Source organism: Vombatus ursinus, unplaced genomic scaffold (assembly GCF_900497805.2).
Source record: "Vombatus ursinus unplaced genomic scaffold, bare-nosed wombat genome assembly UNPS02014861.1, whole genome shotgun sequence".
Lineage (NCBI taxonomy): Eukaryota > Metazoa > Chordata > Mammalia > Diprotodontia > Vombatidae > Vombatus > Vombatus ursinus.
Window position 1 is genome coordinate 11,741,388 of NW_020954639.1, and position 18,239 is coordinate 11,759,626.

At 41.5% G+C, this 18,239-nt stretch overlaps 1 protein-coding gene across 2 annotated transcripts in view; it reads right to left on the reverse strand.

The window, feature by feature from the left end:
- Positions 1–1,011: 1,011 nt before the first annotated feature.
- The window catches only part of JCAD (junctional cadherin 5 associated), a 76,534-nt gene continuing 59,306 nt past the window's right edge, over positions 1,012–18,239 (reverse strand). For both annotated transcript variants that reach the window (XM_027841546.1, XM_027841545.1), the window contains 2 exons: positions 12,866–16,719; positions 1,012–5,127 (listed from right to left, as the gene is read on the reverse strand). In XM_027841546.1, the coding sequence (XP_027697347.1) occupies positions 5,093–5,127; positions 12,866–16,589 (3,759 nt within the window). In that variant the 5' untranslated portion in view covers positions 16,590–16,719 and the 3' untranslated portion in view covers positions 1,012–5,092. The remainder of the gene's footprint in view (positions 5,128–12,865; positions 16,720–18,239) is intronic.

The following is an 18,239-nucleotide window of genomic DNA, read 5'->3' on the forward strand; positions in this document are numbered from 1 at the left end:
TTGGAACATGTGCATTAGGTAGCAGGGTTAATCACCCTTAAATAGTAATATAGGATAGCAACATTGTATTTACATTGTGCAGAGAAATACAAAGCTCTTTGAAGACATTCATCCCACTACATTTTACAAATATTTCAATTGCTTACTTTATTCTTCCCCTGTCCTGGATGTTCCCTTCTCCTCCCCTTCTCACCATGCATTCTCTTGGACCAGATGACCTGTAGCCACGATTCAGAGCTGGCAACAAGCCATTACCTGCTGCTGCAGCTTGCCACAGGGCTCTCCTATCTGTTCTCTGTAGCTGTGCTCACTGACACATGTGGGTAGACTGTCTGTGGTTCACCAGGGTGCTTGTCTTTGCTGCATTTCAGAGATTTCTGCAGGGATGTTTCTGGTTATTTTCTCCGCCAGGCCTGGGTGTGATGGTTGGGATTTTTGCTGACCCAGGTAGAGAGGACCTCATTTATTTTATAATCTGGAAGTTACTGCCATTTCCCCTGGCTGGGATGTAGCATTTTTATTTCTAATTCCTGCCATATGCTGCTCCCAACTGCATTCCCTTTCCTCCCTCTCCAAGACAGTGAGGACTACATAGCAAGTCCCTGGCAGTGGGGGGGTGGAGGGCGAGGGGAGGAAGGAGGAAGCTGAGCTGCTTCGTTGGCTCAGCAGCTGAGATCTACGGGACCTGGCTTCCATATGGGAAAGAGGATTATCTTCTGGAAAACACTGCCTGGCCTCCCTGCCCCAAATCAGGGCCTTTGTGCTAACAGGAAGGAAGGCTGGATTCCAGTTCAGGTTTCTGTTTCAGTCACTTAGCAGGGACCACTGAACAAGAAGACCCCAGGTCTTCTACATGACATTTGCAGAATAAAGACCACTATGCAACAATTCATAAGCCAATAGAGAACCCTCCACCTTTTCCCCCTACCCAGGACTGGGACAGTCCCAGGCCTGAAGCATCCTTCAGGTTACTCCAGAAGAAACTTTTGCTGAAAAGGGGCATATCTCTCACTCTCTCTCTCTCTCTCTCCCCCCTCTCTCTCCCACTTTCTATCTCGCTCTGTGTATCTTTGTCTCTCTTTCTCCTGCTACTTTATTATCTCCCTATTCTTAGTCTGGTCAGAGCTGGCCAGAGGGAAACATCCCACTCTTTGGGGAGACCTCCCACTGTGCAGACTCTTAAAGGTCGTTTGGAATGTTTTTCCTAGACCCAGTTTAGAGTAGCAACTCTACTCCCATAAACATATGCACAAAATCTATAACTTGAGTGAAAAAAAAAAGATACAAAAAGTCCTCACTGCAGCAATAGCTTAGCCCCATCCCACCCCCACTTCTTAAATCCTGTCTCCAAACACAGATGGATCAGGCAGTCCCTGTTTTAAGCAGAACAATGGCCCCAAATAGGAAAGTCTTTGCTTACAAAAACTTAGGACAGCAGAAGTATCTCCTCCTCAAGGTCAAATATGTATATAACTATAATCTTGTGGCACTTATCACTTTCCAAGAATGTTAACCTTGACACTTAATTCTGCATTACTTAGTAACTTTTAGCAAAGATGGCCAACAATCACAAATACACTCTTTGAAAGTTGCTGGATTAAGCCTGGGTTCCTTCCAGTTACTTTTTCTGATATGAATCAGGACCTGGTTTTCTTGACACAGTCATTAGTATCCCCTACTCTGCTGCTAGCGTCCTAGCAGTAGAAATTCTATGATAAGCAGTTGCTGGGAAAAGTCACTGTTTTGCTCTCCAAAAGTAATGAGGGTCATTTCAACCTACCTCATTGGTGAGCCACTTGAATTTGTGGTGGGTGTCATTGAAATGCATCCCAGATCATGGGATAGGTTATTCTATAGGTCAAAGTGTGTCCCATGGATTTGGAATAGTTTGTATCATCACGGTGATTTTAAATAATTGTGACCATTGACCAATAAAAAAAAAAATTGGTCCCCAAACATTAAAGCCCTGTTAAGGATTTGATCAGTATGAGACTTCCCTCCTATTCCATAATGGAATAGTACAACTCCCACTAATGATACCTACCTTAACCAAATTGGCCAATACACCCAATAATGCTAAAAGGAAGAGTCTCAAAAAATCCACTGGGCCGGAAAAGTTGAGCACAACATGTGGTGGTAGTGGTGGAAACTAAAGGCTTTCCAGAGGGAAACCTTTACACATTTGGTTGGTACTCTAGGACAGGTTGTGGATATAGCAAAGGATACAGGGAAAGAATGTTGAAACATATTATTTTCAATCAATTAAAAGTTTGCTACAAGGCAAGGCAAATCAGAACCAAGTAGCCATTAGCTAAATTTATTTTCTTTCCTTTTTAAATTATCACTTACTTCTACTTTACATATGATTTTTCTATAAATTTCTAGTTTAACATTGGTCAGAACTAAATTTTAATCTTTTAAGTCCCCAAACTCTTGATACACATGACCATGTTAACAGCCATATTTACCAAGAAAACAATTTGGCAAATAGGTAATAGCACAATTGTTTATTGTAGTTGAATCAACTAATTGCTACCAATTAATCAATTATGTGCCATTTAATGAAGAGAAAACTGTCATGGTTTATTGATGTTATTGGCTTCAAATCTTCAAATAAGCCATATTTGGGGATGATATATTTGTCAGTTACCTGAGACTAATGGAAGTCTCAAAGTCATGATCCTCTATATTTCCCAAATTATCTATCAACCATAATGAAATGAGACATTTTGTTTCCCTTTTCCTGCTTTCTCTTGTGTTTCCATTTTCTTTTTCCCACTGTGGCCATTAGGAAGAATCTGGAGTAAGAATAAAGCTCAGTTTTTCTTCTTTCCAATCATTTCTAGGATGACATTTCTAATTTGAATACCTTTAGGCAATAATTTGATAGTTTTAGAAGGGACAGGGTTAGTTTTTGGAGAAAAAAAGAAGATTCTTCCCACTTTCTAAATGTGAAAAGGACACCGATTCCAAATAGGCTCGTCAGGTGGTTCAGTTTCAAGCCAGTTGACCCAACACTAACCTAAGTGGTTAATCAATGACCAAAGTTTTTTGAGTGAACCATTCCACACTAAAGTCTTTCCCAGAAAGAGTCATTCCATGGCCATTCCAAGTAGTGAGTTGGCCCTGGTTCCTATTGATATGAATGCTATATCTTCTTGTAACTTTCCAGCTGGAAAAGCCAAAACTTAAAATGAATAATAAAATATATGCCAAGATTGTTCATTAGTATATCTGAGGGGATTTTAAAGAATGATTTACATGAATCTTATTTTGTTTATGATAGACTAAGTATATAAAGCTCTTCTGTAAAAAAAAAAAAATCATATTATGGGGGTATAAAAGCAGTTGCCTAAGCACCACAAGGGTTGTTTTTGGGGCCAAATTACAGACCACCCAAAAATGATCATTTCAGGAAGTTGAGATGAATAAAAATAGATCAGGGAGCTTTTTGAGAAAGGACAATGTAGGAGACAACTTTCCTGCAAGGAAGAAGGGGTGGTTGGAAGCAAAGGAGCTTCAAATGAATGTTAGCAAATGAAAATATCTTACAAAGAGAGTGGACAGAAACACATAAAAAATTCATAAATAAAGTTTGTGCAGGTTAATGCAATATTAAACACAGCAGAATGTACAGGCCTCAAAATATTCTTTTGAAATGCAACATATTTAATGTCTCAAAGCAATATTTTTAATACAGAGACTAATTCAGAACCATTCCAGGTAAAATGCATAACAGTGTCTGTGGGTGTGGGTGTGTGTGCACTCTCTTGTGCACATGAGAGTGTACACATGTACATGTATGGTGGTTAGGGAAGAGGGAAGTGTTGGGTAGATTGGAGAAGATGTATTTCAGGGCTGTACAATCAGACACAATATGAAACCACTTTTTGGTAATTCTAGTTAATCTGGCACTGGTTATACTTGGAGGATTTCAGCTGCACCCTGAAAGGGATGACTTTCAAAAATACCCCATCAGCTATGTTTGTGAAAAATCTTTGTGAAAAATTCATTTTTAAAAAGAGTTAATTAACCCCATAATATTTTTATATATATAGACATCTCTTTTCACAACAAAATCCAAGTGGCAGCATTGTATACGACTAAGAGATATAACATATACATTAAAACATCAAACTGAACCCTCCTCAGGGTTCCCTTCACACAAAGGGATACAGATTCTTTTAAATATAATACTTCTTTAAAAATCTGCCACCAAACAATAGTTTACATCATAGAAAAATAGTGTTCTTCTAAAAAGAAATATAGTTACTTTGTTAAAATGGGCTATTTTAAATCAGCGATTTTTTTCATATAAAAGAATTTCTAAATATCAATACAGAAAATAAAAGTAGATAATACTGAGTGCAAAACACACAATGGTATTTTGTTTGCAACTGACCAAAATATTTAGTTGCTCCATAAATAATATTCTTAGTTCATTATGGCACAAGTCCTTACCCCTTAGGACCTTATAAGAGATTGCTTTTATTCTCTAAATGTGGCGAGTTTACTTATGTAATTAAAGCAAATTCCTTTTAATAGTAGGTGGCCAAATTGATTTTTTTTAAAACCTTATGTTCATTCCCCATTTCCCCACAACTCTCAGAAGGTGCAGAAGGACTCTCAGAAAGAGTGTATCTCCAAGATTCTATCCTATAAACACAAAAACCTGGGCTTTACAGATCCAGAAAGGGAGCTAACACATTCACATTCTTTTTCAAATCATTTTCAGAGTATTCCCGTGTCTGACCTTTGACACTGAAGGACTAGACGAAATACCTAGCTTCATCTCATTTACACCCTAGCTGCCTCCATCAATGTGAAAAAACCTTGAGAAAGGTAGGCACAGTTTAATTAGAACTGCTACAGAAAACAGGTGTGGCTTCAAAGGGCAAGATTTTCATTATCTCCACAAAATAGCTCTGGAAGAATGATTCATTTCTATGGGCAGTGGTAAAGGCTTTATCGATATACCAAAAACTAGTGATGATTTCTAAGCAAACACCTGGGGCAGGCAGGCTGTCAGCCCCAAATCAGAGAATACTTAATTAGCAGGCTGGAGTGTTCCAAGATTTGCACATCATTCATATCAGACTCTTTCAACTCGGCTAGGATCGTATGTATCTGTTAAAAGTCAAGAAAAGGAAGTAATCAGCAACAATTAATTACTTTTAATCTTCATCCAGTTAGCAAGTAAAGAATAGCAGACAGAAAAAAAGCAACACTGTCTTCTCCTTTCTCCTTCCCCAGTCTTCAGAGTGCCTAAGTCAATTTCAGCTATTTCTGCAAGCCTGTTTATTGTGGACATAGGACGTGAATTTCAATCCATGTTTTAAAAGGAAGCACATTCAGTAATTATATGGGAGGCGAGGCACATAGGGGAAGGAGTAAATAACATTTTGAGAGATTTTTTTTTCCGTTGTTCAAAATATAATACAATTAACTTTGAAACAAGCTGACTTCTGTTGTGTCCATTTGTGGCTGAGAATGCCTTTTGTTTTTTTCATAGTTACTTACGCTTAACACAATGTACCAACTTCTCCAAGAGAACCTAAATTTCTGTCCTGAAACTCAAATGCTATAACGTGTTGGCTTGAAGAACATTCAATTTTTGGCTGCTTGCCAGACATTCCCTGTAAGGGACAAGAGAATGAAGCTGATAGCCTTAGCTGGAAAGAGTGGGCCTTCTGCTTTCAGGACCACGGTCATGGGTACACTTGCATGCTTGGGGATTCAGCATAGTGCTTGGTTCAGCTGATGGATTAACCCAGTATCCAGTTCAAAATGGGGCACTCATAAATCCTGGAATATGAGGTACATCCTCTCTCTTCCATTAATCAGATATGAAGAATACAAGATTCATTACCCTTTGATGGAGGTGAGGCTATTCTACCAAAGCATTCTACTATTCTCAAGTCAAGGCAACATTCTTTGGAGGTCTATGCTGGCTCTAAAGCTATGAGTCTATCATCCTCTCCTGATATGCTAGATTTGGACATACTGCATTCAAAATGACTTCATTTTATGAATTATCAGCTAAAGGTTTCTTTCTTTAAAAAAAAAAAAGGTAAGAATATTGAAAAGCTGTCTGCAAGGAAGGCTGGCACAGTTTGGAAGTTTTAAAAAGGAAGAGCAAGATATTACAACCTCTGCTCTCAGGAGGCAGTAGGTGTTATGGCAGGCACACACTGGATTTAGGCACCAGGAGACCTGAGTTTGAGTTCCAGCTCTACTTGCTAACCAAGATCACATAATTGGTAAGTCTCAACTCTTTTGAGACTCATTTTCCTCATCTGCCAAATGGGTATAAGAAAGAGAAAGAAGGGAACATATATTTATTAGGTGCCTACTACGTACCAAGCACTGGGTTAAAAGCATTTTACAAACATTCTTATCTCATTTAATCTTTACAACAACCCTGTGAAGTAGGTGCTATTATCATCATTCTACAGTTGAGGAAACTGAGGCAGATAGCAGTTATGGGACTTGTCTGGGTTCACACAGCTAGTAAGTGTCTCAGGCTGGATTTAAATTCAGATCTTCCTGACTCCAGGTCCAATGTTCTTTCTATCCTTTGTAACATGTTCCCTGCCTGCTTTACAAATGTCTCAAGGTTCACATAAGATCATGTCTGTAAAGTGTTTGTGGCTTTAACACAATATATTTGTTATGGCATAACAACAAAGCATTATTTCTGCTTCCCCTCTGACTTGCTGCACCTCATGTAGGCCATGTAGACAATACATTTATGTCTTTATCATCAAAACATATTTAATAATCATTTCATTTTACTCAATTCATCTCACTGTGTTGCTATGAAGATAGAGACAATTTTAAAAAAATATCTGGGAGACCCTGAGTCAGTAAAGATTGAGATACTTAAAGGTCTAGGCAATTTATATACTTAATGGGGGCAATACTTAATGCCTTCAAAAAATGCTTTCTGTGTTGAAAAGAAGTATCTCTCCCCATGTCTTCTTCTGCAATTCAATACTCAGAATAATATTCACTGCTAATGTGACAGATTCCAACGTGAACCAGAAAATGCTGAGCTTTTGGTCTGGAGTTGTACTAGGCCTCTTGCTGGGTTAGTTTCTTTGAGGAATCTTTTGTTAACAAAGCCTGGCTTCCCTGCCGCCCACACTGAGAAGAGGGAGGCTTTTCATTCATGAAAGTTTGAAAATGTCAAACTTGCTGCTCACTGGAGGCCTAAAAAAAGAAATCCCTCCTAAATGCCAAGTTGGTCAGCTCATCTGCTAGATAATAAGTCGTTACTGAGCACCATCATGACACGGAGCACTGAGCAGCTACATGCCAGAGCAGTCATTGGATAAAAACGCAGGTTGTGTTGAGTCACCAAAGACTCCTTCCAGAGTCTTCTGACAAGACAGATGAGGCCAGACAAACAACACCAATAATAGCTTGTGTACATCACTTTAAGGTTTGCAAAGCACTTTACCAATATTACCTCATTTTATCCTCACAATAAACCTAGGGGAGGTGCTGTTATTATCCCCACCTTACAGTTGAGGAAACCAAGAGACAGAGATTAAGTGACTTGCCCAGGGTCACACAGCTAAGACAAGTCGGAGTGGTTTCAACTCAGTTCTTCCTAACTCAAGGCCCAGAATCTTATCCTGTCACTGTGCCACCTACTTGCCTAAGCTAGATCAAGGCTTGTCAGCCACTGTAAGACTTCCTAAAGACTGCTGATACTTATCTCTAGCTGACTTATAGGTGGGTAGACAGTCACTGGGCTAGAAGATTCACAGGCTTGAATGTATGTCTGAATGGGGCATTATAAACCAAAACTGTTAACAAGATCCTGGTTCTCTTTGGACCCTGTTAAGTTTCATCTGTCTTTGTTCCATAAGTTAATTCAGCAAGTACTTATAAGTGTTTCCTATGTGCCAGGCTCTTTGCTAGGGACCTGGAAAATAAAGAACAAAATAAAATAGGGCCCTGACCTCAAGGAGATTACATCATCTGTACTTCAGTATGAGGAAGCTAGGTGATGCCATAGTACATAGTTCACTTGGCCTGGAGTTAGGAAGACTCATCTTCATGAATTCAAATCCGGCCTCAGACACTTACTAGCTGTGTGACCCTGGGCAAGTCACTTCACCCTGTTTGCCTCAGTTTCCTCATCTGTAAAATGAGCTGGAGGAGGAGATGGCAAACCACTCCAATATCTTTGCCAAGAAAATCCCAAATGGAGTCACAAAGAGTTAGACACAATTGAAAAACAGCTGAACATATGCTTCAATTCAGGATGGTCCCCTGAGAGCAGCTCTTTGATGGCCTAGTGGTGAGTTACCCACAGATAAATGGTGGCTTAATTAAGCCATCAATACTCCTCTACTGAGTTGAAAAATAGAAAAACTGGACATATGAGATTATATATGAGATCTTTTTTTTTTTTTTTTGAGACTGGTCTCCCTATCTCACTCAGGCTGGAAACATGGCAGCTACTTATGGCCTACCTAGTAAGTGTCTGATGTCCAGCAGAACTTTGTCCTGCTCCATTTTCCAATCTTGGCCAGCTCTACCCCTTGGGCATCGTGGTGGCCCCTCTCATTCCTGAGTGCTCACCGTATTAAGGCAGAATTTAGCATGGACACCCAATGAGCCTAGTGCACTAATAGAACTCCCAAGCTCACTAGATTCTCCAACATTGGCCTCCCTGGTAGTGGAGAGTACAGGTGTGCACCACTATCCCCAACCATCTATGAGATCTTAGTAGGAAACATAGTAAGCCACCAGTAAAGCTCTGTTGAATTGAATCATGCAACAGAGGTGGCCAAAATGAACAGGGGCTGAACACAATCAGTACCTTTCCAATTGTAGACCAGCATTGGATGATAACATGATTCATATGTAGATGGGATCCGCCAGTGAGTCAGTTCCAAAAGGAATAATAAGATAGCATGGAACCAGCCACATAGTCCTTCCATCCACAAGGAAGGCACTTTGGTTCAGGGAAAGGGATAATACCACACAGTGAAGACAAGAAAGCCCAGTGTATATATAAGCTTATAAGGAACCCCTATTTTACATAGCAGGAAAACCAGAGTTGATTGTATCTACTATTTCTGATCCACTGTCAGGGACTGAAGTAGAAAGGGTAGTCCCAAGTCAAAATTATAGCCAGAGCTGGGAAGAGACTTGGGCAGACCATCCAGCCCAACTTTCCCATTTTATAGATGAGAAAGCTGAGGCCTGGAGAGGCTGTCATGTACCACGATGTTGGCCCCACAGAGTTTGCTTCTAGTTTCATCTGGCCCTCCCTAGCATACACCATATACATGGATTTTTTTTCTTCTTTGTAGGGAATGTGGAGACTGAGAGAAAAAGGTTGCTAAAAAAAAAATCAGGGATAATAACACAGATCCAGAGCTAGAAGAGACACCAAAGGTGTCTAGCCCCTTCTTACATTTTACAGACAAAGAAACTGAGACTCAGGAAGGTTAGATGACTTGTCCAAGAAATGTTGCACCAGGAGTAAGTGCCAGGGGTGGGATTTGAACCCATGTCCTCAGATTCCAAAACAAAAGCTCTTTCCTCCATATCATGCCACCTCTAAGCTAAGTACATCTGTCTACCTCAGTTTCCTCAACTATAAAATGAGGAAAATAATAGCATCTATCTCCCAGGGTTCTTATAAGGATCAAACGAGATGTTTATAGAGCATTTAGCACAGTGCCTGGCACATAGTAGGTGCTTAATAAATGCTCATTCCCTCCTTCCCTCCCTCCCTCTCCCAAGAGTGTTGCTGTAGACCAACTTTACAACGTGCCACTTACATGCACTCAGTCTCACGTGAAGCATTCTGAAATGCAAAGTCTTCACAGTTCATTTGTTTAAAGTAGTCATGAATTAAGGACCAAGCCCTATGCCAGCTCTTCCTGACTGTGCCAGCCCCCATTAACTTTCAACTGTTTAATTCCTCTGCTTAGTGGGCACAGAAAATGAATAGGAGAAAGAAAACAAATAAAAACACACCTGCCAATTCTACCCCATGAAAGGGATGATGGAAAGAACCCTCAGTGGGAAATCAGACACGCACTTTAATTCTGTTCTGATGCTGGCTAGCTGTGGGACCTTGCATACCTCTCTGGGTCTCAGAGACCCAGACCTTCATCTGTAAAATAACGGGGGTCATGGGTGGGGTTAGACTCTAGGATATCTGCTCCTTGGAGGAATTTATAATTAGAATTCACCTCTCTTACACTCATTCATTTGTGAATTATCTACGAAGGTTCAGCATGTAAGAAATCATGAGAATTTCTGCTCTAAAAATAATCTTATTTTTCTCACTGAGGCAGCAATGGATAAAACCCTGGGCCTGGTGCCAATAAGACTTATATTCACATCCAGTCTCAGACACTTACTAGCTGTGTGGCCCTGGGCAAGTCACTTAATAGTTGTCTGCCTCAGCTTCCTCATCTGTAAAATGGGAATAATAGTAGCATCTTCCTCCCAGGACTGTTGTGAGGATCCAAGGAGATAATATCTGTAAAACTTAGTAGGCATTTAATAAATGTTGATTCTTCCCTTTCCACTCCACCCCCACCCCAAACCCCTCTTCACATTATTCTAAGATTTTGAATTTAATAGAGCATAGTTCTTTCCAAAACACCAGGAGAGCTTAACACTAACAGAGTCTTAGATTTCTAGCCACCTGAAGGGAATCTGTCCCTTCTAACTTAGCACATTTTTGATTCTTTAAACCATTTTCCTCCTCATTCCCAGTTTGAATATTGGATCTATTCCTTGTGACTGTACAAAGGTGTTCCTGCCTAGGGCACATGGTTTATAAGCCTAGTGACTGCATGGTTCAGTCAGCCCCAAAGGGATCTATTTGTGCCAGAGATTTTTGGCTCTGACCTGTGATTTCATCATGGAGGGGAAGACTCCTAGAGTGCAAACTCCCTCCACTGGTAAAGATAGATGTATTTGTAAAGTTAGTTTCAGAGAGTTGTCTGGGGGTACCAAGAATTTGAATGACTTACCTAAAGTCGTATGATTACTGTGTGTAAGGGGCAGGACTTTCTAACTACACAGGCAGGCCCTCAAACTTTTTCCATTCCAGACCCCTGCAGCACTTCTTAAACTGTGGGTCTCAGAGTCGTGCTGAAGGGGTCTAGAGTGCAGAAAGTTTAAGAAGCCCTGCAGCCAATAAGCCCCTTGCCTCTCAGAATCATATCAGAAGTCCGTTCCAGGTCAGGGCAAAGAATGGTCACTGCTATTGGAAAATTGACAAATCATGCAGGTTCCTGAAAAGTTAATGAGTCAGTGTTGAAGGCTTCAGCAACCCCCTTGCCAAAGCTGGCTTGGGGAGATCTGATAATTAAGACATAAGACATATGAAAAGGCACACCTGCTGAGCATTCTGGGGAGGAATGAGAGTACAGGCTGTTTATTCTAGCTGCTAAACCCTTAAAGTCTATTACATTAATCTGATATTGAAGAAAGCAGCCAAACAAATGGGAAAAAATATTTTGAAGGTACTAGCAGGCCTTTGGGATATGTAAGCCATTAGGTCAGTCTAATATGGCACTTCTTTTGCTCTTATTCGGTTATTAAAGGGTGGTTAGGAATATCTAAGGAGGTATATTTCTAACCACCAATGGTGATATCCTGGAGGGCAACTTTTGTTGTTGTTTTTCAGTTGTTTCAGTCATGTCCTACTTTTTGTGACCCATTTGGTGTTTTCTTGGCAAAGATATTGGAGTGGTTTATCATTTTCTTCTCCAGCTCAGATGAGGAAACTGAGGCAAACAGGGTTCAGTGACTTGCCCAGGGTCACACAGCAAGCAAGTGTCTGAGGTCAAATTTGAACTCAAGTCTTCTTGACTCCAGGCCCTGCACTCTATCCACTGTGCCACCTAGATACCCTGGAGGGTAACTACTAGTTTCTTATAAAATGTCCCGTAGTGCTGGTAGCCAGCAAACTGTGACTTCTCATAGTAGTTAGGTTCTGGGAAAACTATGTGTAAACTTCATCTCTGTGAACAGAATTTTAAATGCATTAGAAGATTCAAGGGAGGCAAGGTGGTACAGTGCAAATAACAGTGGCTTTGGACTGAGTTCCTGTCTGCCTCTGATACACACCACCTATAGAACTCTGAGGTCCCTTCTACCTCTCTCTGATCTTATCCTATACTTACCTAAATGAACACTCTTGTCTAGGGAATCTGCAATATGTAAACTTGTTTACAATTTTTTTTCATAACTCAATTTCAATATAATATTCAATATAATTGGTATCCTTTGGGGTCTTATGTATTTTATCTTGTGCATTTAAAAACATGGTTCTGAGAATGGGTCCATTGGCTCCACCAGATTGCCCGGGGGCTCCACGACACAAGTGAGATTAAAAATCCCTACTCCGGCATATCTTTTTATAAGACAAAGAATTTTTTTTTTGTTAAAATCAATAATCATTCCCCAGTTTATTTGGTCCACATGCCAAGTTTCACATACTGATTTTTCTTAAAGCAGGACATACTTACATGGTTATTTCTTATATTCTGAAAGGTAATGCAACCTAGTGCTTAGGTGACCACTTCTGAAATCAGAAAGACCTGGGGGAAGTGGTGCCTCTGACATCTCCTGCCTTTGTGACCATGGGAAAGTTACTTAAATCTTTGTAGTGTCCCTATTCAAGTCTCTAGGCCACAGAAATTGCACACAAATTGGTGATCTGCTTTGGTGGAGGGAGTCTCTACACCAAGAGTTCCCCCACACCAAGGAAATCACAGGTTTGAACCGCCACCTTCCCCAAAAAGGATTCTTAGTTAACAAAGACAGATTGCACTCATCCCCAACAAAGCATCACTCAAGTGTTAATGCTACTTACCTAGGCAAAAAAGATCTTGCTCTGCATTCTTCTTTACACTACGTATTGTCCGATGCCCATTTTCTCCCTGGGATGTGATGTGCTTGGACACAGCTCCAGCATCCTCCACTTTGTGTCCCAGGTCACTGCCATTCAAAGAGCCAAAGCCAACCCTTGACTGTCCTTCCAGTCTTCTCTGAATTTTCTCTTCCTCTGTTTCCTCCCCAGAATCAGTGCTCCTGGAACTGAGACGTCTAATTCGAGAGATGGAATCAACTTCCTTCATTCTCATTAACCGATCCACAGCTGTTTTGGTTGGAGGGCTGACTAATTTCTCTTGTATGGTTTCAATCACCTTGGAGGTGCTTCTGAATTTCCTTTCTGAGCCCACCCCAGTGGAGTTTCTTTCCAGATAATGAAACAAAGTTGACTTGTAGGATTGGTTTGTCCTGAGGTCCTTTTGACCACAGAGCTTGGAAGGTGATTTGGGTTCAGATTCAGGGACCAAAGCATTCGTGGTGTCATCTCCATCCACATCTGGGTTCAGTTCAGAATCTTGGGGAATTACATGTGTCTTCAAATGTGTGTCTCTCTCCCCTACAAAGAGAGGGCTTTCGGTCCAGCCACACTTTCTCCGGCTATCAAAAGCACTTTTTGACGATATGGGGTCAGGGTCATTTGATTGCACCAAATTGCATAACGTTTTTGTTGCTGGCAAATCAGCCTTGGGAACACTTTGAGCAGGACTGGGAAGATGGTTTGGCCCCCTTTCCTTGTTACCATGGATGAGGGACTCCACAGCTACTTCTATGCCCAGAATCCGGGCTGCCCTTGTTTGAAGGGGTTCATTAGGAGGGATTTCTATTGCACCTGGTTTTTCTAACATGTCACCTGACTTGTTGGCACTATGCTCTAGACCTGTATCAAGCCCCACAAACTTTACTTCGAGTTCAGACAGACCTTGGGTTTTGTTCACTAAAGAAATGTGTACCCCTGACTCCCTCTCTTCAGCTCCGTCACTCCTGGGATGAATCGTTTGACTTGGTGGTGCAGAATTGAATACATCGCCATATTGCCTGTTTTCTTGGGTCTCTCTTATGTCAGCTGGGTAGCTCAAGGGGCTTGGAATTGTCTTCACCAAACTAATCGACGTCATTCTTTTCGCCGAGTCTGGGCTGGTGGCCAGTTTGTTTACTCTGGTCTCCGTTTCCTGGTTTCTTGTTTCTGGAATGGCACTTTCATCTGGGGGCTTGACAGATTCACCTTTGCTATTTCTCTTCTGGAAGGATATCCGTGGTTGAGGATAATTGTATATGAAATCAGATGTCAGCTCCACACTTTTAACTCTTTCTGATTTAAATACAGGAACCTCTGGTATTGCTGTCCTTGGCTGTAGCCCAACTCTCATTTCCTGGCTGGGCTCATCAGGCTTATAGTCCTTTAGCCCAGCACCAGCACCAGCATCAGCATCAATATCAACAACCCCCTGCATCTGTTGCTCACTTTCTGTAATTTCTCCATCAATACTGCTGCTGCTGCTGCTGCTGCTACTGTTGCTGCTGCTGCTATGGCTGCTGCTTTCTTCCTGTTCTTGAAGCTCCTTGTTAAAACTTTCTAACTGACTTATTACATCCCAGGGACGACGGCTAACTGGTTTTAAGAGAAACTGACCAAAGAGTGCTTTACTGTTGCAAGGGGCACTTGCCTCACCCTTCACTACTTGACCTTTGAATACTGGCTTAGTGTCCCTCTCGTTTACATCAACAGAGGGGTCATCAGGCTGGCTTTGGCCTGCTTTTGATGTAGGCCCCTGAATAGTGGAAGAAGTAGCCTTTGAGAAAGCACTATTGCTGGATGGACTGAAGTACATCTGACCTTTCAGATTCCCAGTATCTGGCCTCAACTTCCAGTCACTAGGAGGTGATGCTGATGGCTTCAGAGTTTCAGAGGCAGAGGGGTCTGATACTTTTGGAACGGGTAGTGCACTGTGTTGGCCCTCTATCTTTTTAGCAGGAAGAAATTGGAAGGTTTGGGATTCTTGGGTGACAGTGGTCTGTGTTTGCTGGTCTCTGTACTGGTCACCTGGCCAAGAGCCAGAATATTTGAGTTCCCTGTGTTTTGTGGGGTGACTAAATCTGAGGTCATTTGTTTGTTTGTACTGTTTTGGCCCTCCGGGTTCTTGTTTTTGTAGCTCAGGTTTACTGGCCATACTTCCTGTAAGTGCCTGTAGCTCCAGGTCTGTGGAAGACATGCTCAAGAGACTTTGTTCTCGCAAAGCCCCTCTCTTATCATTGCTATTCTTTTTATCAGCACTCTGTTTTAAATCATTGTTATTCCTATCTGTATCTGGCAGATGTGGCTCGGATTTAACTGGGACAGAAACCAAGCAAAATACAGTCTCATTCACTTTTTTCTTTGAACTTTTCTTGGTCTGAATCCCAGTTTGAAATGTTTTGAGCTTAGTTATGGTTTCACAGGTACTCTCCCACTGTGGGATTTGGGAAGAAACCCTCCCTTTAGCACACTGCTGACGGCTGTTTTCCTTATCGGGCTGCTGTTCACTTAAAACACAATTGTCTCTTTGGTCAGGCAAGGCACAGATTTCTCTGTCTAGGAGGGGTGCTGCCGGGAGCCACCCAAGGCGAGGTTCATAAGTGGCAGGATCACTCTCACTTTTGGTTGCTGGGACTTGGTTTTCAGGATGAAAAAAGGCACCATCATCTTGTGCTTGAACCCGAGCTGGTCCTTGGAAACCAGAGGGGCCTGCGGTATATAGCTTTTCAAGGAATTTGGTTTCCTGGCTGAGGTCCTGATGATGGGTCATTTTGATGTGTCGGATTCGTGGGTCGCTGAAGGGAATATATTGAACTGAGCTGTCACAAGCATCCATGTACTGGTGGTGTCCGGGAAACCCATGGGGGAGACATACACTTGCACCATGTTGATTCCCAGACCTGTAGGAGTTGGATGAAGAGTAGTGGCCAGCAATGGGCTTCTCCATCAGCTGCTGCTGCTGCATGTGACCACTGTGCTGGAAATGAGGCACTTCATTTAGGGAATGTGGATTTGTGTTCTGGTGGGGTGGTGATCTGTAAGATGGTGGTGGGACATACATGGGAGGCTCCAAATTTGGGTCTGGGTTAGAAGGGTCCTGCCTGGGCTCATTAGTTTTGGGCAGAAAAGAAATACAGTCTTTCTGGTAGTTATCCTGATACCTGCTGGTTTCTACTCCACTTCGAGTTTGTCGGTGGAGTTCATAAGATGGCGGTTTTAGGGGTCTCCCATACTTGGGCTTTTGTAAAGGAATATAGGGATCACCCTTTTCAGGGTTTCTTAGGTACTCCAAGTTTGATGTACTATTTGTAGGATAAAATAGCATTTTAGCATCCCCTGGGAAATGGTAATCATTTACCAGAGTGGGCATTTCCACACATCTTAGGGTGTCGGGGGAAAGAACTCTAGGCAATGACTGGGACTTTCCCTTGTTTTGGGAATTAAATGTATTGTCTCCTTTAGTAAATGAGTACAGATCTTGCAACAGCTTCTCTCCATCTCCATCAGACATCTGCCTCCCCAGTCTCCTAGGCTGGTTCCAGCTCTCAAGATTTGTATTCTGCCACTTGGGATCTCCGGATACTTTCCAGCTGTCTTCTAAAACTGCTCTCCTCATTGTGTTTTCCAACCTCGATCCTACTTCCAACTGACCCTCTCTCACATTTCGGGTCATACCATGGGGCTCTGCCATTCTGGGGGTTTCAAGGCTTCCTCTGTCTGTATAATCCAGCAATACACTGAAGTCCTGTCCTTTTCTTCTCCAGTAGGCAAGATCTGGCTTAGTTTGGGTAGACCGCACTAATGGTGGCTGGTTATAAAACCTACAAAGGACAAACACACATGTTGGGTTAAAAAAAAATAACATAAAAAGAAATGTGTTCTCTCTTTGCTTTCTGAACTTCCAGAAGTTAAATTCTGCTTTATTCCAAATGAATTTCCCTTTCCCTTCTGTTATTTACTCCTGCTCAGATAGCATTTCACTAAAACTTTTTGGAAAGACTGCACAGCTCATGATTACTAGACTGGCCATTTGTTTTTAATATCCAGCTATTTAGAGGCTAGAAGAGCTGTTGTCTTCTTCAGCCTAGGAAGAGGCAAAGGTACAAGTCCATTGCTTACCACAGCGAAACCAGGATAGAGCACGGTGAACCTTGTTGCAATCATTTGAGTTCTTAAGCTTGATAGTATTGGTAGTATTGGTGGGCCAGCAGGTGAAGCAAGGCAGAAAAGTCAGAACAGCCACAGCCATCATCAGAAGATTAAAAGTTTAGTGAGATAGGTTGGCAACCAGGCAAATGACGATCAGCACCGCAATGTTTCCTGTGTCCTTCCTTCTCATCTGGTACTGCCCTCATTTTCTCCTCCCCCCAAACATATGAAAACTCCTTGCAAAAAACTTTGTCTCTTATATCAGGGTCACTGGATGTCTGCACTTTGAACAATAGGTTCTGTGGTGCTAACTTTTGGCACCACATTAAACATTTGGTTTATACTTGTTCCCTTCATGATATGGATCCTAACTTCCTTTACCACCAGGAAAACCTTTCCCCCACCACAGTGTCCCTTGGGTGACTCATGATATAAGAAACATAGCAAGCACAGCTGTGGGCCAAGATGGCGGCAGGAACATTATGATTTTAGGATACCTAAAGAAGAACTTGACCTAGAGATCTGCCCAGGGTAAATGTGGACAGTTCTTTTTCATGGGACTCCATGTCTGATGAGGAGATTCTAGATGCCATACAAAATTTTCTCCTAGGTTGTAATTTGCCAAATGGCTCTCCTTACTCTAAGGTAATCAACCCTTTCCATCACCATCACTATCAAAAAAAAAAAGTTCCTGAAAAAGCTCTCTGTTAGATGCAGTATAAAAATGTTAAGAGACAGTATATCAGTGTCCAGAGACTAGGATTTTATTACCTAATAAAAATTCAGCTTTCTGGAATGCTGAGGAGAAACAAGTGTTCCAGTAAGCGAATAGTTAAAGCAGAAAACTTTCAATTCTTGTTGTAAAATGCTTTCTAAGATAAATTACTCCTCTTTCCAGCACAGTATCCTGAAGGTTATTTGAGAACTTGTAATGCCTCAGGGTCTTACTTCAGAATATCAAGTCTCATTGTCTAAACCTGTAGTTAGAGGAGTAAGAGACAGAAATGAATGTGTATTCCCAGGGATTTACCCAAGAAGTTATTATAATTTTTTTTGGTATAAATCCCTGATACAAACTGTTTTCTAGTGATTTGACTACTTTCTCCTAAAAGTTGAAATCAGCTGAAAAAAAAAGTTCTGGAGTACTGAATCTATTAGTTGGGTTCTGCAAGGCTGAATTACATGGAAATTA